The 22,494-nt window shown below is 37.2% G+C and overlaps 1 protein-coding gene across 3 annotated transcripts in view; it reads left to right on the forward strand.

The window, feature by feature from the left end:
* Positions 1 to 22,494, forward strand: part of TNKS2 (tankyrase 2) — a 76,432-nt gene that overhangs the window by 50,238 nt on the left and 3,700 nt on the right. For 2 of the 3 annotated variants that reach the window (XM_066238333.1, XM_066238334.1), the window contains 10 exons: positions 1,969 to 2,078; positions 2,770 to 2,958; positions 5,039 to 5,288; positions 6,081 to 6,163; positions 7,197 to 7,317; positions 10,206 to 10,303; positions 11,167 to 11,241; positions 13,783 to 13,888; positions 15,792 to 15,978; positions 22,257 to 22,413. In XM_066238333.1, the coding sequence (XP_066094430.1) occupies positions 1,969 to 2,078; positions 2,770 to 2,958; positions 5,039 to 5,288; positions 6,081 to 6,163; positions 7,197 to 7,317; positions 10,206 to 10,303; positions 11,167 to 11,241; positions 13,783 to 13,888; positions 15,792 to 15,978; positions 22,257 to 22,413 (1,376 nt within the window). The remainder of the gene's footprint in view (positions 1 to 1,968; positions 2,079 to 2,769; positions 2,959 to 5,038; positions 5,289 to 6,080; positions 6,164 to 7,196; positions 7,318 to 10,205; positions 10,304 to 11,166; positions 11,242 to 13,782; positions 13,889 to 15,791; positions 15,979 to 22,256; positions 22,414 to 22,494) is intronic. The other variant, XM_066238335.1, reaches the window with a different exon arrangement.

Here is a 22,494-nt window from a genome sequence, read left to right on the forward strand (position 1 = left end):
ACCCTAGATTAGTCACATGCGGAATTCTTTTCCACATATCACAATCTTCTTAAATATCTCGATTTCCAATAATCAAAGACGCTTCCGCTTCTGAGTAGCTGAGATTTTAAAGTAGTGGAGAATATTAAAAATTTAATCGCGAGCCGCATAAACTCATTACGCAGGTCGAATTCGGCCCGCAGGCTGTATGTTGGCCATGCCTGTGCTAGATAATGGGTCATTAAAACCATTGAGCTATATAGCTAATATTTCCGTGGATTTGTGTCATAAGTATGTTTGACTCATACAGCTTTATCTAAACACACATGTTTTAAAAGGAGAAAAAAGTAATGCTGGTGTTTCTGCCATCCTTTGTAATACGGGAGATGAAAATCTCTTCTCCCAGTTCATTTCAATCTCAGTATAGTAACTGTTCCGAGTATTTAAGGGATAATTTTGGTTATATGTGATTTTTACCTTCCAATTCTCACCCCATGTAAGTTGGGTCCCCACTACCCAAGGAAAAGAATTACTCTATTTATAGGTCTTTTAGAGAATTTTGGAAGTGATAAGCCACAAATGCTAACATGGTGAGAAAAAGTTTTTCTACTTTCACTGCCAATCAAGAGTTTCTAGTTCGTGCAAAACAGGATGTGATCTGACCTCTGATTTGAACTGTGCTGTGTATATTTACTTGTGTTAGCTTTTAATATTTTTATGGTACCTTATCTAGAACATTTAATATTGTCATTTGAGTCTATGTTGTCTTTGTAAGTGGCAAATATGTTATATACACAAAATATTTCTGCCCACCTGGGCAGTGTTATCCCTTGAGATCTAGAGGGACTTTTGGATTTAGTGTAACTTAGCTTATGACAGTTTTGTAGTTTTTTGTTTTCTTCATTTTACTAATTTTTTTTTTTTTGCGTTAGATCCTCCATAAAAAGGATAAAAACTACAATAAAAAATAAATGTGTTCTGGTCAGGCGGTGGTACAGTAGATAGAGCATCAAATTGGGATGCAGAGGACCCAGGTTCGAAACCCCAAGGTCACCAGCTTGAGCGCAGGTTCATCTGGTTTGAGCAAGGCTCAACAGCTTGAGCCCAAGGTCACTGGCTCAAGCAAGGGGTCACTCGATCTGCTGTAGCCCCCTGGTCAAGGCACATGTGAGAAAGCAATCAATGAACAACTACGGTGCCACAGTGAAGAATTGATGCTTCTCATCTCTCTCCCTTCCTGTCTGTCCCTGTTTGTCTCTTCCTCTCCCCCTCCCCCTCCCCCTCTCTCCCCCTCTGTCACAAATAAATAAATGTGAATAAAATATTTTAAAGGGTTTTAAAGTTTTGGGTCATATATAGTTTTATTTTGGCAAAGTTAATTTCCAGATTTGCTTTCTATAAATGTGTGTCAAAATGTACTTCACCATAAGAATATGTAGTGAGATAGCTGACAGTTCCCAAGATGACAGCTGAGAGATTATGCATATTTATAAAATACTAATTTTTACTTCACACGTTTGTCAACACATAGGTTCTGCTGCCAGACTTATAGAGATGTGTACCCCTAAGTTCTCTCTAGCAAAAAGCATGTCCTTGTGGCCTTCCGGGGAATTGGTATCCTGAGGCCCCTGCAGGGTGTTGTCTCCTGCTTTGCCAGCCACTTGTGTTCTTAAATTAACTTTCATATGTTTGAGTACCTTTTACTTGCAGCCCTTGAGACCATGTATCTGAGTTCTGGAAGTTGTATATAACAATCATGAAGGCAGGGACTTCGATAAGAAGGTTTTAAAAGATATAAGCGAGTCATTCAGATTCTCAGAAATAAATGAATATTGTCACTCAGAGCTTTACAACTTAAGGCCAGTGGGCAGATTTTTTTCATAAGATAAATTGTTAATAGACTCCAATGGGGAATTTCAGATTTCTATAAATATGTTTAACTATTTCTATATTAACAATTAAAACAATTTTACTTCTTTTCTAAATCAGCTGGTTATAATAATTTAGAAGTTGCAGAGTATTTGTTACAACATGGAGCTGATGTAAATGCCCAAGACAAAGGAGGACTTATTCCTTTACATAATGCAGCATCTTATGGGGTAAGTTCTTCATGTCACCTTTAAAAGTCTCTGAAATTTTCAAAGTGAAAATCAGTATTGCAGTTCAATGAGAATTTAATTTGATTTCCTTTTAAAGAGAAGTGAATATGAGAGCTAAAGAGGTTAAATAACTTCCAAGTTTCAATTCTGAATGTGTTGTAAGCTTGTGCATGATGTGCAGCACACTTGTCATTCATTTCATACCTTACCACCTATCTCTTATTTTCATTGAGCTGTCAAGTGTTGTGTATTTGGTGCCCAGGAAGCTCATTAGGATTCATAGGAATCTGTAGGTTCAGATGCATTGTTCCTGACTAAAAGCCCTAAATGTCACAAACAGTATTGACTATCCTCAATAGTATAATTTGAATCATTGAGGAAGGCTGCTGATTTATAAATTGATGTTCAGCAGTTAACACCTTAAATAAATGATAAATTGTTTAATTATATTAGTTTAGTTTAGTTCCCTCCTTTGCAGAATCTTTCATATTTTCTAGATAGTTTCTCAAGTAATTTAAATGTCTACGATAATTTTTTATTAACTACCCAGAAATTATGATGTTGAGGAGAAGCAGTTTTTCATTTCCAGACTAAGTATGAAAACATGGAAAACTAGGTATATGGCTAGGTTTTTTTAGAAACTAAAGTGTGATAAAATTTCAGACTGTAACAGGAATATTTTCTTTTACAGCATGTAGATGTAGCAGCTTTACTAATAAAGTATAATGCATGTGTCAATGCCACGGACAAATGGGCGTTCACACCTTTGCATGAAGCCGCCCAAAAGGGACGAACACAGCTTTGTGCTTTGTTATTGGCCCACGGAGCTGATCCTACTCTTAAAAATCAGGAAGGACAAACACCTTTAGATTTAGTTTCAGTAAGTGATGGGCTCTTTGGAAAATCTCAGTGCTTTTCTCACTTTTTAAAATTCACTTGGTATATATAAAATGTCTTCATGGTGAATGTGTAAAATCTGGTTTTTAGCCCAATTTAAATGCACGAATTTTTTAGTATCAAAATATAATAACTAAATAATAGGATTATCAGTTCCTGTGTTTTAAATACTTGGAAAAATGGAAGCATAAGGTATAGCTACTTACATTCGTTGGGAAACAAAACAGGCCCAGGCCCCATTCAATGCTGTTCCAGTGCATATGGTGTAAGATAGTATAGGACAGGACCCTGACGAATCTCCCCAGCTAGGAATATTGCCCTCAAGGTGCGGCCACAAAGCCTGCTTCTGCTAGATTACCTCCCACACCACTTCATCCCAAAGTTCCTGTTTCTTACCCCACCACAACTGTTCACAAAACAGTTTTATTCCAGTTTTCTATGGAAGTCGTTTTGCCTTCCTCTCCTAAGGGAACTCATGTAGAAGTCTCCATTCTGGCTTATACTCTGCTTTGGCCACTGTAACACGGGTGCCTCTCTTGCCTTTACCCTTGAAGAAATTGACCAAAGCAGTGGAGGAAAAGGGAGGAGAATTCTTGAGGTAGGAACAGAAGTCTCTTCTGCAGACTGCTTTTTACTGAGAGAGATTTCATTGTTCCAAGTTACATTGAGAAGCTATTTAGTTCAGCTGCATTGGTGGTTAAATAGACTTTTCTCAGGTTGACAGACCGTATTAGCAACATTTTTTTTTTCAGGGAAATACCTTTCTCATTCCAAACTAACTTCAAAATGAACTTTTCTCCTTCAAACCACCCATTTATTGGTCCACCAGATATCATTGATAATGAAGCAAAGTGCTATAGAGAACATGTGTGGGCTTTAGAGTCAAACAAACTGCCTTGGAATTCCAGCTGTACCACTTAGACTTGTACAGTCTTGCAAGTTGCCTAACCTCTAAGCCTCAGGTACCTCATCAATAAATGGGGATAAAACGTATCTGGGTAGTACAAGAATTGAACAAGGTAATACACTTAAAGTTATTGGCATGTACCAGATACATAAAAAGCACCCAATAAATGGTGCTAATATTATTTTTAAATGTTATTTACAAACTGAGTTTCATGAGAGTCCTCAGACTCAAGGGAACAAAAAGATGAGGGTCAGAATAGGCATTATAAATGACTGACCATGAAAACAAGTACTGCCCTGACCAGACAGCTCAGTTGATCAGGGCATCGTCCTGAAGCACAGAGGGTCCTGTTCGATCCCCAGTCAGAGCACATACAGAAAAAGATCTCTCTCTCTCTCCCACTCCCCTCTCCCTTCCTCCCCTCTCCTTCTCCTCCATCTCTCCCCCTGTCCTTCTCTCCCCCATCCCCCTCTCTCACTCTGTCCTTCTTTCTGACTCTCCCTCTCTCTCTCTCTCCCTTTCTCTCCCTTTCTCTCCCCTTCTCTCTAAAATCAATAAATTTTAAAAAAGAAAACAAGTACTGATTTACTTCTTGCTGAATGTTAACTATTTAGTGTCTTAATTGAGCATTGTGAAAGAATGGTATCTGTCACTAACTAAACAAATTAATGTACCAGTAAATTTGGGGATTTTTTCAATTCTATCAAATTTCATTAAAATGATTACCTTTGTTATCTTCCAAAAATGTTCAGTTTTGAGGAACAAATATATTATTGAATATATTCAAAGAAGCAGTCATAATGTTTGCTAAAGTTTCATGTAAGTTGAATTACTTCTTTCAGAATAAATGCATATGTTAAAAGTTCTTACCTTTTTAGGTTGATATTTTCAATTGTATCAAAAGTAATTATTTTATACTTGCCACATTTAACAGTTTTTATACTATGTCTTTGAAGAGATGTTCTGAATTAATGTTTTATAGTTAATATAGTTGAATATCACGTATTTGCTTCACTTTCTAAAATAATGATTTGTTAAAAGCAATTCTAGTGCAAATCTGCTGGGGTTTGTCATATTTTAAAATTTATTTTGTTGGGGATAGCAGAATTTTAAAACTTGCTTATTAAAAATGTCATCTCTCTGACATGTACCCTAGGCAGATGACGTCAGTGCTCTGCTGACAGCGGCCATGCCCCCTTCTGCTCTGCCCTCGTGTTATAAACCTCAAGTGCTCAATGGCATAAGAAGCCCGGGAGCCACTTCAGATGCTCTGTCTTCAGGTCCTTCCAGCCCATCGAGTCTTTCCGCGGCCAGCAGTCTTGATAACTTATCTGGGAGTTTTTCAGAACTAACTGTGGTTACTTCAAGTGGAACAGAGGGTGCTTCCAGTTTGGAGAGGAAAGAGGGTGAGATGCTACAAAAATAACTTTCTGACTTATATTGGAGTCACATATTGGGCAGTTGGAATGCTAAAAAGTCATTTTTTAAACTTTAAATATAAACATTAGTGTCAGGTTAACAGTAATCTAATTAAAAGTTTTAATCTTTTATTGTTTTCCTTACGTTATTATAATTTCTGATAAGACCTTTTCCTTCCGAGTTGAGACTTGATGCTGCTAACTTACTCTTTAAATGTAAATACGCTTTTTGAAAGGTTTAGAAATTCTTTTGGTTGAGTTGTTATGCCTTTTATCTACCTCTTCCAGTGTGTTACTAGAGTTATGAAATACTTTTTTATCCCATGTCAAAAACCAAATATTGAAGATCCTGTTTTAAAAGAGACCTGCAGTCTCTAAGCTGTTCTCTTTATCCTTTACCTGTCAGGATTTATCTCACCCTATGTGACACTGTGAAATGTTTTTCATAAATTTTTTTGTGTGTGAAGTAACTTACATCCTCAAAGATAGGGAACTTTCTTAATGGAGACAAAATAGACACACTAGTAGTTTCAACTCTATAGAGACTTAATTTTAAACATAGTTAATGAAAAGATTTTCTTTTGAACCTGAGAATATCCTATTGGTTAACTGTTTGTTCTAATGATGAACTCTTACAGTGTTCTCTTTGTATTATTTGATGTTTTGTTCAATGGCTATTAATATTTTACTTCACTTTTACTTTCTTTATGTATATAGCAGTGTTACAAAACTGTTATAATGTTGATATCTATTATTCTGATGTGAAATTTTTTCCCTCAGTTCCAGGGGTAGATTTTAGCATAACTCAATTTGTAAGAAATCTTGGACTTGAGCACCTAATGGATATATTTGAGAGAGAACAGGTGAGTAATGAATTGTTTCGCTTGGTTTGGTGTTTTATGGAACCTCAAGGAAAAAGTAGGACAGAACTTGAAATGTTCAACTTGTTTGGGGGCTGATTTTAAGAAACTGAAAATCAGTTACTCTTTTGATTTGGCTTGATCTTGGAATTTCTGTTCAGTTTATTAGCACATAAAAATGGACTCTCATGTAGTAATAGAATAACTTTCTTTAATGCAAAGTTTAGCTTATTCAACCCTGAAAGGAAATTAACCTTGAGCCCTGTTTGTTTAGTTCTGTTGGGTCAGTCACTACCCACTCTAAACCTGACACTTCACTAACCACTATGTAAATATGCCATTTATATATCTGGGCTTTTCTAGAATGGTACCTGGTTGTAGTACTCTGTCAGAATACAATTACAGATTTGTTGTTGTTGTTGTTCAGAATATATAGTTACTGTAGACTTGAACCCTAAGGAATTTTCAATCTAGTTATGGGGACCTGTACCAAGAACATGTAAAGTGTTAGATTTCTGGCATTGAATTTAGAAATTCAAAGAAAAGGTTACTGTGAGCTGGACTCCTCCGGGAGAGCTTCATGGAACATATGTAAATAGAAGAGGAATTTTTTTAAATGTCCTTAGTTTTACAAAGTAGAAATAGTGTATCCGAGATAAAGTACTAGTTTGAGCAGTGGTACAGAACTACCAGTTAGCATAGTCTAGAACCCGGAGGAACCCCTGAAGACATCGGGGTGGATGGAGAGGCTATGGTAGAAAAGATGGAATTACCTGAATGTGCTTAATTTGAAAGTATAGTACATTTTTGTTTTGCAGTTTATGATAAATGATACTTGTAGTAGTTCATGACCCAATTTTAATTAAATTAGCTAATTAGCTAAAACTTTTCAGTTTGTTTAATAACTGGTTTACTACTTTCATTCCTAAGCTGTTTAAAAATTAATTAAGTAAATATATGAATCAAATACATTGTGACAATATATGAATGTCCACCAAATGAATAAGTCTTCTAAACAGTTGTCCTTTTTTGTAAGATCACTTTGGATGTATTAATTGAGATGGGGCACAAGGAGCTGAAGGAGATTGGAATCAATGCTTATGGACATAGACACAAATTAATTAAAGGAGTTGAGAGACTTATCTCTGGACAACAAGGTATTTCATTTTAAACCATTGCTATTGTCAGCTTAACAATTTCCATAAAGATAGTCCTCAACTAACTGATTGATCATTTTAAAATCTATAAGAGTACATTTAATAGGAGGAACTTCAGGAAATCTGAAATCAAGTCTTTACTCTGCTACTGTTACGCTTTCTGAGCTACTGCTGTTTACTGTGTGAACCTAAGTAAAATTTCTGGGCCATTCAGAAATTTGGGAACTGCTTTAGCCCCAGAGATATGTCTGTTATTGGAAGTTACTCTAGCTCTAAAATTCTTACTTTAAAAGGTTTTAAACTTGGATATCTTGTATCTTAGGGAAATAGGTAATGGCTAGGTTATTTAGGCCTGTCTATAAAATACTTTATAATCTCTCTTTTGTTGTAAATAGCTAAATTCTAAGTGTCAAAAATTACATTTAACTTCATTGTTAAACTGAGGAAATAATTTACCCTGGGGTCTGAAGCACCCTATAATTGAAGTCCTGGCTGTATAACCAGAATTGAAGACAAACCTCCACTAGCAAAATTAGAGGAGTTTTCAGGAAAAAATGAATACCTTCCAGGATAGGGTTTACCTCTTGAAGAATGAAAAAAGAGTACCTCTAAAAAGTAGGTGATTCAAGCTAAGAAATGCTGTAACCTGGGAGTCTGGAGTAGGATCAGTTAAAAGTAGGTGCATTCTCCTTGTCTGGTAGGCTCTAGGGCAGAATGTTTAAAATGTGAGATAGTCTTGGATAGTTATAGTATAGTTAACAAAACTTTCTATAATATTAAGAGGGGAAAGCCCAAGGCTCCCTAGAATGTTAGTATACAATATAAATAACATCAAAAATGAAGAGGAACTCGAACCCTCAGTTATGGAGTGCCACCATGACTTTTACTACAGTAACATCATCTGGCAGGATAGCAGGTGTGATGGAATCCTTGGAACAAGGGTCATTTAGGAAAGAGGCAGGTTAAAAAGGAGAGCAGGCAGCCCGGGCTGGTTGGCTCGGCACGTGGAGGTCCCAGGTCCCAATCCCAGTCAAGGCACACAGGAGAAGCGACTGTCTGCTTCCCTACCTCTCCCATGTCTCTCTCCCTCTCCCTCTTTCCCCTTCCCTCTCTCCCCCTCCTGCAGCAATGGCTCACACTGTTTGAGCAAGTTGACCCCAGGCACTGAGGATGGCTTAGTAGTCTTGGCTCAGGTGCTGAAGTGGCTCGGTTGCCGAGCAACAGAGAAGCGGCCTCACATGGACAGAGCATTACCTAGTAGGGGGCTTGCCGGGTGGATCCCGGTCAGGGCGCATGTAGGAGTCTGTCTCTGCCTCCCTGCCTCTCTCAAGAAAAAAAAGAGAGCAGGCCGTGTTTGTACACTAAACACATCATCGTATCTGGCACACTGTTATTAAGACTGCATTGAAAAGCTCGGAAAACAGTGATGGAAACAGACGTTGCCTCCAAGCAGCAGGTGTATATGTACACGTATGTGTACTTCCATGCCACCTGTGTTTCTGACTTAAAAGCCTTAGCCATTTGGTGCATCAGGTCAGTAGTTTACTTGTCCTTATTATTTCAACACTGATAAATGTCTTTCTTCAGGGCGGTCCAAGAGGCCTTAGTCAAACATTTGTCACAGTCTTTATCCTGTAGAATACTCACTTCTATATAGTCTCCATATTTCCTCATAGACATTGTACTCCCTATAAGTCTTTATCAGAGTTCGGATGCTGAGGACAGTCAGGTTACTCAGACCAGAACTCAGAATTAGAATATTGCTCTTAACCTCTAGAGGCCAGCTGCCGTGCACTGACCCAACAGTAAAGGATTTGATCCCTACCTGAGAAAACAGCAGAGTTTTGGAGATATTGTTGTAGAGAACTAAAGAACTGTTACAGATATAACAAAAAAAATGGGAAGATTCTGTTTAAGATTCCATTTAAAAAACTTTGTGAGGCCTGACCTGTGGTGGCGCAGTGGATAAAGGGTCGACCTGGAAATGCTGAGGTCGCCGGTTCAAAACCCTGGGCTTGCCTGGTCAAGGCACATATGGGAGTTGATGCTTCCTGCTCCTCCCCCCCCTTCTCTCTCTGTCTCTCTCTCTCTCTCCTCTCTAAAAATGAATAAAAAAATAATAATAAAAAAAGAAAAGAAGAAGAAAAAAAAAAAAAATTTGTGAGAGGGCCTGGCTAGGTGGCTCAGTGAATGGAGCATTGCCCTGGCACGCTGAGGTTGCAGGTTCAATCCCTGGTCAGGGCACTTACAAGAAGCAACCAGTGAGAGCACAACTTAAATGGAGCAACTGGGTGTAACAATGAGTTGATGCTTCTCTCTCTCTCTCTCTCTCTCTCGGATGGGGGGGGGTTGAGCTTTATGAGAGTAAAAGAAAGATATATGTGGTTATCTTGACCATTGATACTCAGGAAATATGACAAATTTATTGCATTTAATTAAAGAATCTATTAAAGGTTAGAAAAAGCATTCAGTAGTTAGTAAACTTTATGGATTTCTCATTCTAGGATGATTTAAAAGGTTGAGTCATGCAAGTTTCTGTCATAATTCTTCTTCATAGTTGTAAAAGATAAAGGGACCAAATGCTGTACATTTAGTAAAGGAGATAATTTGAAGAAGAAAAACTTACTAAGAATAGAAGATAAAGAATAGAAATATTTTTCTGAACTATTTCTACAAAACCCTTATGACTTACCAGGTCAAAAATTAGTTTAAATGCAGTATAATGTTCTGGTTTGGATCCTGGAAGAGAAAAAGGACATTAGTGGGAAAAATTGGTAACTTAGAAAGTTTTTAAAAATTGGTAGTAAGCATCAAGTAAGTCGGATTATTTTTGTTTCATGTTATTTGAGGGGAGGAATGAATTTTTTTCTTTAAATTTCATTTGCTAGGTCTTAACCCATACTTAACTCTGAACACTTCTGGAAGTGGAACAATTCTCATAGATCTGTCTCCTGATGATAAAGAATTTCAGTCAGTGGAGGAAGAGGTATGTTCATATACCTTAAATAAATGTTGGTTCAGTAGGTAAGTCTTCTGGACATTTCCAGATCTACTTGAAAATGTATTAGTGTATTTGAATTATCCCTAACTCTTTTTACAACCTAAAAAAGCTTTCAAAATCAGCATTTATAATACACTCCTTCAATGAACCTTAATTCCAGTAACTTGGTTCAACACTACAATTAATCCTAACATAGAATTCCTTTAGAGAAGAGATTGCTGTCATTTGAAAGAAATTGCTAATGTCACCTCCCTTCGTGAAGGCAATTGCAAAGCCCAGTATCTCAGACAAGACCCAAAATAGTAGATGACATGTATCCAGAAAGTGTTTCTTCCAGCTTTCTTTCTACAGAACTGGTGGATTCACTGAGATCTTTTGATAGTGCTTTATACTTTGAAGAACACATACTCTATATGTGTGAGTTGAGCACAAAGATACAAAATTGAATGACATTTAATTCTAAAAGCCAAGAAACTCCAGTTCTTGATGAAATACAAATTGTGTTTTATTAGGTCAAAACAACTGGGAACAAATAAATCTTTGTTTCTTGGTATGTCAAGTAGTTTTATGTGTTTAGCTCACCTATGTATCCAGTTGGATGATTCTTCCTTTAGTTTGCATTATATAGTTTTCACCTACAAATAACTCTTTTCAGATTGATTATACTAGCTAACAGCCATCACTAAAAAATAGTACTTATTAATTTATAGAGCTCATACTCCTTAAATAACAAAAGATATTAAAAACCCATTTTATCTTCTCAAAAATAGAATCATAAAAATCAAAAACCATGTTCCTCAAATCAGAAGAGACATAAAAGCTAAATATTTGAAATATTTTTCCATCAGATGCAGAGTACAGTCCGAGAGCACAGAGATGGAGGTCACGCAGGTGGAATCTTCAACAGATACAATATTCTCAAGGTAATAAGTTAGTAAAAATAAGGTTTGCTGAGACCATAGATTTCAAAGCCTGAAAGCAGATTGGTCCATCCAGTACGTCTTTGACATTGGCATCAGGGGACATTTGGGGAAAGAATATACCCTTGGAAAGATGAGATTCTGAAAATCTTGTGCTATTTTTATAACCAGTAATTCAGTGTTTGGTGAACATAATTCAAGTTTAAGGCTTATGCTTTATGTTGGGGTAATGGTAAGTCCTTTAGGTTTAGGACTTCATGTAAACTACTATTAAGGTGCTCTATGGTAACAAAGCTGAATATTTTAGTGGGCTCGAAAGGATATTATCTTTATAGTTCTGTAACTCTTATTTGTCCTAACTGATTATTTCAGGTTTCTGTGAATTGACATACATAATCACTTTTTTATAATTTTGGTAGTACTCCCTTAATACCATTATCCTTTCCAAAAACAGTCTTTTTAAAATGTTTTAAATCATTCTAATGAAAGTCCTGTCTCCTTATTGATATGTTACTTTTCTAGGGACCTTTTGCAACTTTGCTATTTTTCTTAAACTATAGCAAACAAAACTGTATACTCTATTTGAGATGCATGATGATTTTGTAATACCTATTGATACAGTCTTAATCATTATAAAAATAAGATGGTTAGAATTAAAATGTGGCAAATATCTAATAGCTAAATATTAAACTCAAAAGTGAATAGCATTATCTTTCAGCTATTGTATTACTGTTTCACAATAATACATTACTATGAGTATAATATTAGATGTCATATTTTAGAGTTAGTGAATACTAAAACTGTACATTGAGATTGCTGTGTTCATACTATTAGAAACAATGATTTAAAACAAACATTTGGCCTGACCTGTGGTGGCTCAGATAAAGCGTTGACCTAGAAGGTTGAAGTCACTGGTTCAGAGCCCCAGGCTTGCCTGCTCAAGGCACGTATGAGAGTTGATGCTTCCTACTCCTCCCCCTTCTCTCTCTCTCTCTCTCTCTCTACCCCCCCTCTAAAAATGAATAAATAAAATCTTTTAAAAAAAGGTCTACTTTAAAAAATATATAAAATTAAACATTTGGGTAAAGGATCATATGTCTATGTGGGGGTTTTTTTAGTTTATATCATAGTATCACAGAAGAATCGCATCTTAATATTTCCATTCATTGAAGACATATAGTAATTTTTAATAAGGTGATTATGCCTATTTCAGGCAGATTTTCCATCAAGTCTGCTTTGTGTCTGCAAACAGTAACGAGCAGTTTGTTAAGGATGAAAGCAGAGAGAATAGACATTTGATTACAGAGCACAGACACACCTCGCTTTATTGCACTTCACGTCAGTGAGCTTCACAGATTTTGCCTTTATTTACAAATTGAAGGCAAGACCCTCCCCCAACAAAAAGATTACAACTTTTTTGTAATATGTGCTTTATTGTGGTGGTCTGCAATTGAATCCACAGTATCTCTGAGGTATGCCTGTAGTTGAATTTGAGAACCATGTTTTTCTTCCTCTATAATAGTTATTTTAACTTAGTATATTTAATGAAAATGTTTTCAATGATAAGACTTATTTTTGTTACTTTTCAACCTAAATGAGATCTCTTTGTGCCAGTTGTTCCTTGATTTTGTCTGTGGCAGTATTTTGAATTATTTTGAGCCAGCACTCTAGCTCCCACATGTGCCCTCGGACCAGCAGGGGGCTGTAGCACCTTTAAACACAGATAAGAAACAACTCAAGGATTGTGAAATTTGACCCCATTAATTGAGATCAACATCTAACTTTAACTCTTCTCCAGACAAAAATTATAGGCATTGGATGGAAAGGGAAAGAGAGAAATAGGGGGTGTGCATGTATGTATTTTAAGAATATTTTTTGCCTGACCTGTGGTGACTCAGTGGGATGAAATGTCGACTGGAACACTGAGGTCGCTGGTTTGAAACCCTGGGCTTGCCCAGTCAAGGCACATAGGACAAGCAGTCAATGAACAACTGAAGTGAACCAGGCACGAGTTGATACTTCTTGCTCTACCCTCCTCTCTCCTCTGGAAAATCAATAAAAATCTTTTTTTAAAAATTTTAAAGATTTTTGTTTGGCTGTTTCAAATACTTTTAATTAAAAACATATAAAGATAGTACTTTGAGCCAGATAAATCAGGGGGAGAAATATAATATTCTCTTTTTAATATGTATAGAATGGAACAAATCTGATTTGAAGATACTTAGTAATAATTGTAAGTTAATGAGAATGGATATATTTTAATCAGTTAATGGTATTATTGGCATATGACCATATATAGTTTTTTTCCCTTTGAAGTTTTCAGTTTTCAAAATGTAGCTGTATTTCCATCTTTATGGTTGGATCAAAGTATTTTTAGTTGACTAAAATAACACATAATTTACATTTTAGAGAAAAGTTTTGCCTCTTCTGGCTCTCTGGCCCATTTTTTGTTAAGACAAACAAGATCCCATTTTTGGTTAAGACAAACAAGATAAGTAATTATTGTGAGCTAAAGATGTTATTTTTCTGGTTTCCTTTTTAAAGATTCAGAAAGTTTGCAACAAGAAACTATGGGAAAGGTATACTCACAGGAGAAAAGAAGTTTCAGAAGAAAACCACAACCATGCAAATGAAAGAATGCTGTTTCATGGTAAGATTCCTCTCCTGCCACCATTCTCTGCAGTAGGGCAGTGTTTTGTCAGGTCTGAGTGATTAATATCTGTATAGTCCTCATGTCATTAAAAAAATAAATAAAATTTCTGTAAATTTTACACTTAACCATAATGGGAAAAATATAGAATTGGAAGCATTAACTGTTCATATTTTCCTTCTTTTTATAGTAGATTTTGCTTGTTATGATCATTCTGAGTTTTTTTTTAACTAGTTCATTGAATTAAAATTAAGATAAGATCTGAAAATCACCCTAGAAGAATGTATACATCCTATTAACTTGATTGTCAAGAGCCATTGTCTAGAGCTTCTGTTTTCTAAGAACTTTTGTTGAATTGAGAGCGCCATTACTTATACTTATCATAGTTGAGATTTCCTTTTTTTTTTAATGTTGTAGTTGGCAGGTATTGATTGGTCTTTCAAGTAAGTATCAATGCAGATATTAATGTAGTATTTTATCAAGTCTTCAGGCACATTACTCATAATAGCTTCAGTCTATTCCTTCATTTAGCCTTGATTGCAGAAAAATTGTAGAAACCAGTAAAGTTTTATAAAACAGCATTTAAATTTCACATTTCCTGCAAGAATGGCTATAGCAGTCTGAAATGGTGTATAATATCTAAATGGTATTCCTCATTCTAAAACTGCAAAAATTATGATAATTTCTTGGCACAGAGCAAAATATTTATGTATTGACTTAATGATTATAATGAGTGGTTTTTCTATTTGATAATAAAAATGATTTTGGTTTTTCCAAGTCAAATAAGTGATTCTGTTCTTCAATATTTCTGTAAAGTGGAATTCATTATATTTTCCTGTTTCTTTATGAATAGGGACACTTTTTGATGAGTCAATTAGATATGTTATATCAGCTTTTCCCAGCTTCCACTCTTGCCTGGTTCCCATGCTCAGTACCTCCCTTTAGCTAAGCTCCCCTTTACACAAATGCAAGGAAGAAGGAGAAAGAAGTCGATATGCAGGATATAAGGGCACACCACATTTGCAAATGGAATCTGTTAAAGCCAGTGATGACAGAAAGAGAGCATTGGAAGGGAAGGAGAGACAAGGTATAAAGAAAAGAATGAACATGAAAAGATCACTTTGGCCACTTTTTCTTTTCCTTTTTTTTAAAGTGAAAGGAGGGGAGATAGACTCCTGCATGCATCACTACCGAGATCTACCCTGCAGCCCCCTCCTAGGGCCAGTGCTCAAATCAGCCAAGCTATTCTCAGTGCCTGAGGCCAATGCTCAGACCAACAGATCTATCCTCAGTGCCTAGGGCAATGCTAAAACCAATTGAGCCACTGGCAGCAAGAGAGAAAGAGAAAGAAAAGGGGGAGAGGAAGGGAGAGAGAAACAGATGATCACTTCTCTTGTGTACTCTGACCAGGGATCAAACCCAGGATATCTGCATGCTGGGCCGATGCTCCATCCACTGAGCCAACTGGCCAGGGCCATTTGGACACTCTTGATATCTCAAAAAAATACAAAGGCATTTTTATCATTGTAAGACCTAATTAATTCAGCCTTGATGTATGAGGTGATTTATAAGACTCTTGGTTCTGATTTGTATGCATTTAGGGTCTGGCATTTGATACCTCTAGCATTGTTATTTCAAGTGATCTGTTATTCTAGTTGAATCTGTATGTGTCTTCATTTTGGCAGCTGAACCCCACCACTTTATTAGAACATTAATTGACTTTCACTATTCCTCTAAAATAGTTATTCTAAAGTGAACCAGCTGACAGTTGTTATCCTTGTTTTTTATTTTGCTTTATTGTATGCTTTATTATATGTATGTTTAAGAATTTAACTTCTAAGAAGCTTTAGTTTTTGTTCTTCTAAGATAATTTCAAATTTTTACTCGTCTGTATATATTCTAGGGTCTCCCTTTGTCAATGCAATTATCCATAAAGGCTTTGATGAAAGGCATGCCTACATAGGTGGCATGTTTGGAGCTGGGATTTATTTTGCTGAAAACTCTTCCAAAAGCAATCAGTATGTATATGGAATTGGAGGAGGTACTGGGTGTCCAGTTCACAAAGACAGATCTTGTTACATTTGTCACAGGTAAGAGATCACTTGTTCTTATGTATTTTTGTGAGTATCAGATAAGAACTGGTTTTATATTTGAAAATGGGGGGGTGCAAGGCATTATTTGGACAATTTTAGGAACCCAAGGTAGGTGTGTTTCAGGTTGTTTTTGGCCTTCTCACTAATTATGATAGCTAGTATTTGTTTAATGACCTTTATGGGCCAGGCACAGTTCTAAGCACTTGATCTGTTACCCCCATCTAATCATTAGTACATTTGGTGCTTTAAAGAATGTGGAATAGAGCACATCATTGGGCATGAAAGAGATTTTTTTTGTGGCTCTTGAATGTTGTAGGACTGTGGACTCTTTAAATTAGATTCTAGCCCTGGCCGGTTGGCTCAGTGGTAGAGTGTTGGCCTGGCTTGCAGAAGTCCCGGGTTCGATTCCCAGCCAGGGCACACAGGAGAAGCGGCCATCTGCTTCTCCACCCCTCCCCCTCTCCTTCCTCTCTGTCTCTTCCCCTCCTGCAGCCGAGGCTCCATTGGAGCAAAGATGGCCCGGGTGCTGGGGATGGCTCCATGGCCTCTGCCTCAGGTGCTAGAGTGGCTCTGGTCGCAACAGAGCGATGCCCCGGATGGGCAGAGCATCGCCCCCTGGTGGGCGTGCTGGGTGGATCCCGGTCGGGCACATGTGGGAGCCTGTCTGATTGCCTCCCCGTTTCCAGCTTCAGAAAAATACTAAATAAATAAATTAGGTTCTAGTATTCACATGCTAAAATGGTATTACTTGTCAAGCCCGATTATTTCATGGTGATGCATGAGTATCTATCTCTTCCATTATGATATCCTAATTCTCAATTTGTGATATTACTTAAAAAGTAATAATAAAAGTTATAATAAAAGTTATAATGTGTTTTATTATAACTTTTTTCAGGCTCTTAGAAAGCTTGTTATTATCAAATAACTACTGTACTCATTTCAGCAGCACGTACTAAAATTGGAATGATACACCCTGCGCAAGGATGACACCCAAGTTCGTGAAGAGTAAATTAAAAAGAAAAAGGGGGAAATAACTACTTTGTACTTTTTCCCTCCACTTTCAGTTATCCTGATCTAACTCAGTTGTTAAAATCAGTCAAATAACTTGGCTCTAATTGATAAACTTCTCATAGGTAAATATCTTTTGCCATTTGAAAAACTGAGTAAGTAATTATTGAGACTTATTCTACAGTTAGGGCACTGCTTATAATCATCTATAGCAGTAGACCTGGCCAGATAGCTTGATTGGTTAGAGCCTCATCCCAAAGCGCAGAAGTTGCTGGTTCAATCCTTAGTCAGGACACATACAGGAACAGATCAATGTTCCTGTCTCTCCCCACCCCATCCTCTCTAAAATCAATAAACATTGGAAATAAATAAAAATGTTTAGACTAGAATTGCAAAATGTAAAAATATATATATCTAGAGCAGTAGTTACCAAATATTAGCAAGATTCAGAATCACCTAAAGGCTAAAATGCAGGTTCCTGAGCCCTGCCTTCTGAGTTGCTGATTTAGTATGCTTGGGGTGGGTCCCTAGAACTGGAATTCCTACCAGGTTCCCAGGTGATACTGATGCTTCTGATCACTGTTCTAGAAAAACACCCAGAGCAGTATTTCTCAGTCTTGGTATCACATTGGAATCGCCCAGGAAGCTTTAAAAACTTTGTCCCACCCTTGGAGGTTCTCTTTAATTGGTCTGGAGTATAGTGTTGGGCATTAAGATTTTTAAAGGTGTCCCAGCTGATTTTGAAAGGTTGCCAAGGTCAAGAATTACAGTCCTGGAGAGAGAGGTCTGTTTTTGATTTGTTCTTGTTCTTCCCCTAGATTTAGACTTGTATAGGTATCTGAAATCACCCCTCCTGGGTATGACTTCCTATTCACTTTTTAAAAAATCGATTGATTTTTAGAAAGACAGACAATAGGACAGAGAGGGAAAGAGAGAGAAGTATTTATTTATTGTTCCTCTTAATTGTGCATTTATTGGTTGCTTCCCATATGTTCCCTGACCAGGGATCAAGCCACAACCTTGGTGTTACAGGATGATGCTCTAACTCTCTAACTAGCTGAGTTAACTGGCCAGGGCCTCCCATCCACTTACATTTTAGATCATAAATTGGATGATTAGGAGGCTTATAATTTCTTGAGCTTCTATAAATTGAACGCTATTGTTTTTCCTTGATCTGGAAACCAAATAGTACTGGTTATTAGTAATAAGCAGTGTTCTAGTACCTCTTCTAAACTCTTTGAAGTGGAGTGTTTGGTTGTTTGGAAACTTAAGACATATATTCTGGATTATCATGGGACTGATTGTGACGATAATAGAAAATCTATTAGAAATACCAAGGTTCCAAAGGTCATAATTTTTTGTGGGTTGTTTTGTTTTTTCAGCCAAGATTTTTTTTTTTTTTTAAGAGAAGGAACATCAATATGTTGTTCCACTTACTTATGCATTCATTGGTTGATTCTTATATGTGCCCTGACTGGGAATTGAACCTGCAACCTTGGCATATCGGGATGATGCTCCAACTAACTGAGCTCTCTGGCCAGGGATTCAAAGGGCATGTTTAGAATAAAAAGTATAGATAGCATCTCTTTGGAGAATAGAATCATCAGCTGGTCCACAAAAGCTCTTGTTATCTCCTCTAAACAGAAAAGAGAAACAAGTAACTAAAGAGGGTGGAGGGACAGCTTATTGGAATTAAGGAAGGCCAGTCATATGCCAGAGGGGAGTGGGAGAGCAACCTACTTAAACTTCTGGTAAGGGAAGTAACATTTCAGCTGAAACCTGCAAAATGAGTGTTAGCCAGCTGAAGAGTGGTAGAATAGATACACCCTTCTCGATGGTAGAGGAAACAGTATAGCAGTGGTCCCCAACCCCCGGGCCGCGGACCGGTACCGGTCCTAGAGAAAGAATAAATAACTTATATTATTTACGTTTTATTTATATACAAGTCTGAACGATGTTTTATTTTTTAAAAATGACCAGATTCTCTCTGTTACATCCATCTAAGACTCACTCTTGACGCTTGTCTCGGTCACGTGATACATTGCCGCTAAAATTAAACCCATAAACTAGCAAAATGAGTGAAAAACAAAATTCTGTCGAGTTTTTTTGCAAAGTGGAAAGGGTCATTGAGACAGAAGAAGAACCTATGACCTCGAAGAAAAAGAAGGCTTCATTTAACAGACAATACCAGGAGTCCTACTTGAAGTATGGATTTATCACAACTGGTGATTCTCGCACACCAAGGCCGCTCTGCATAATATGTGGCGACCGGCTAAGTAATGAGGCAATGAAGCCTTCAAAACTGCTTCGCCACTTGGAGACCAGGCACCCTACTTTAAAAGACAAGCCTTCAGAGTATTTTGAAAGAAAAAAGCATGAACAAGAAGGACAGAAACAATTACTGGTGGCCACTACATCAATAAATACGAGTGTACTGAGACATCATACTGGTGGCTAATTCTATTGCTAAGGCTAAGAAGCCATTCACCATTGGTGAAGAATTGATCCTTCCAGCCACTAAAGACATTTGTCGTGAACTTCTAGGAGAGGCTGCGGTTAAAAAGATAGCACAGATGCCTCTTTAGGCTACCACTGTCACACGGCGCATTGAGGAAATAGCAGAGGACACTGAATCACAATTGCTGGAAAGGATTAATAAATCACCGTGGTATGCTCTCCAGGTTGACGAATCTACAGATATTGACAACAAGGCAATGCTACTTGTTTACGTGCGTTATCTTTACCAAGAGGATGTGCATGAGGATATGTTATATGCACTATCATTGCCAACCAAAACCACAGCCGCAGAACTATTTAAAACGCTGGATGACTATATATCAGGAAAACTGAAATGGTCTTTTTGTGTCGGCATATGCACAGATGGAGCTGCTGCCATGACCGGAAGGATGTCTGGTTTAACTAATTGGATTAAGGAGGTTGCACCTGAATGCGAGTCTACGCATTGTGTCATTCACAGGGAAATGCTGGCTAGCCGAAATATACCACCGGAAATTAGCAGCATATTGAATGATGTCGTTAAAGTTATTAACCACATCAAAGCACACACCCTTCACTCGTGCCTGTTCGAGCAGCTTTGTGAGGAAATGAATGCGGAGCACAGACACCTTCTCTTATACACAGAAATAAGATGGTTATCCCAAGGGAGGTCCCTGGCCAGAGTGTTTGAATTACGAGAGTTGCTGCAGAGATTTCTCTCAGGAAAAAAGTCACCGCTAGCAGCACATTTCAGTGATGAGGAATGGGTCGTAAAACTCACTTACTTGTGCAACATATTTAACAACCTCAGTGAACTCAATCAGTCACTTCAGGGGAAAATGACAATTGTCTTCAAGTTGACAGATAAAGTAGCTGCATTTAAAGCCAAACTGGATTTGTGGGGACGACACATGAACAGGAGTATATTTGACATGTTTCAAACATTCGTGAGAATTTTGGAAGAGACTGAGCTCAAGCCTTCATTGTCCCAACTGGTGCATGATCACCTGTATTTGCTTTTAAAAGAGTTTGAACACTACTTCCCAACCACAAAAGACCCACTAATTGCCAAGGAATGGATCCGCGATCCATTTGTCAACAAACCAGGTAAATCCAGCCTGTCTATGCAAGAAGAGGATCAACTACTGGAGATCGCAAATGACGGCAGCCTTAAAAGTATGTTTGAGACTACAACTCTGCCGGTGTTCTGGATTAAAGTCATAGCAGAATACCCCGAGATCACCACAAAAGCACTAAAAACCCTGTTGCCATTTCCGACATCCTGTTTGTATGAAGCAGGATTTTCTGCAGTGACAACAACCAAAACAAAATTACAGAATAGACTGGACATAAACAACACACTTCGGGTGTCATTGTCTCCCATTACCCCTAGATGGGACCGTCTCGTTGCAGAGAAACAAGCTCAGGGCTCCCACTGATTTAGCGTTATGGTTGTTGAGAGATAGGCTACTATCTCTCATTCTATATAAACATTATAATAAATAACCCTTAACTTACAATATTCATAACAATGGTGAGTTGTATTTTTCATGCACTTTATATTTGTTTTTGTGTTGTATCTTATTTTTAAGGCATGTTTAAACGTTACCATAGCGACTGGAAAGCAGAGAGGATGGCAGAGAGGATGTTACTCATGTTATGTTGGTGCGATGTTAAGAGGACGCTTCTAATAAAGTTGCATATGAGTACACAATAGATTCATGTTTATTTTTATTGTCATAGGTTCATGATTGGTAGCGAGCCTGAACCTATCATATTACATATTGATGTCAGACATGAAATGTTGTCAGAATAACAAATTTAAATACAGCCTGAATAATGAGACATGCTCGTTCCTCCTTTAACTTAGCCCAATAAATATCGTAAGTTCGACAATTATATTTAAAAATACCACAGTTTTTACGCTGGTCGCATAATTTTATTTTGTGCATAATAAAAATATGTACAAAATAGGGTGACCGTCCCACCCTAAAGGCCGGTCAGTGAAAATATTTTCTGACATTAAACCGGTCCGTGGCCCAAAAAAGGTTGGGGACCACTACAGTATAGCATTATATGTCTGACAGCCAGGGGATAAGAAAGTGTGACCTATATGAAGAAAGAAAATGTCTGGAACATTAACACAAGATAAGATTAGAGAGTCTGGAGCCATCGTTAAGGGGTTTGGATTTTCTTCTAAGTACAATGAGCAGCCTCTAAAAGGGGTTAAGCAGAAAATTGATGTGATCTGATCTTTTCTGTTTTTTGTTTCCTAACTTACTGGTTGTTTAGAAGGAAAATAGTTTAAACATGAATTACAGTAGAAACAGGAAGGCTAGTTTAGCAGCCATTGTTATAGTCCAGGTGAAAATTTAAGAGAAAAGAATGGATTTTAAATACATATATTTTATAGGTAGAATCCAGTGAACTTAATTGGAAAAATGTGCTCTTTGCAAGCAACTTCTTGGAAGCTTCTTAAACCTCCTCCTCCCCACTTGGGCTCTAATTTGTGCTTTTGCTGGGATACAAACAGGATGGCTGAGTCTGCATATCTATAAGATTATTACATATTCAGGTTTTATATAATTAAAGTAACAACTTATTTCATTAATGAGACCAGAAGGCATTCTTATCAAGTTCTTTTAAGGGTGAAATAAAAAATAATCTTAAGTGTTTATGTATAAATGTATTAAAAAGCTTATTCAGTGTGCACAAATAAAATTCTCATATGCTATCTTGCCTTCAAGACATCTTTCCGTTTCCCTTTACAGGCAGCTGCTCTTTTGCCGGGTAACCTTGGGGAAATCGTTCCTGCAGTTCAGTGCAATGAAAATGGCACATTCTCCTCCAGGACATCATTCAGTCACTGGTAGACCCAGTGTAAATGGCCTCGCCTTAGCTGAATATGTTATTTACAGAGGAGAACAGGTAATTCAGTTTTATTTGTTCATCTTCAGCAATGCTTTAGAACCCTACTTTAACCTCTTCTTGCTAATCTCTTAACATATG

This window comes from Saccopteryx bilineata, chromosome 7 (assembly GCF_036850765.1).
Source record: "Saccopteryx bilineata isolate mSacBil1 chromosome 7, mSacBil1_pri_phased_curated, whole genome shotgun sequence".
NCBI lineage: Eukaryota > Metazoa > Chordata > Mammalia > Chiroptera > Emballonuridae > Saccopteryx > Saccopteryx bilineata.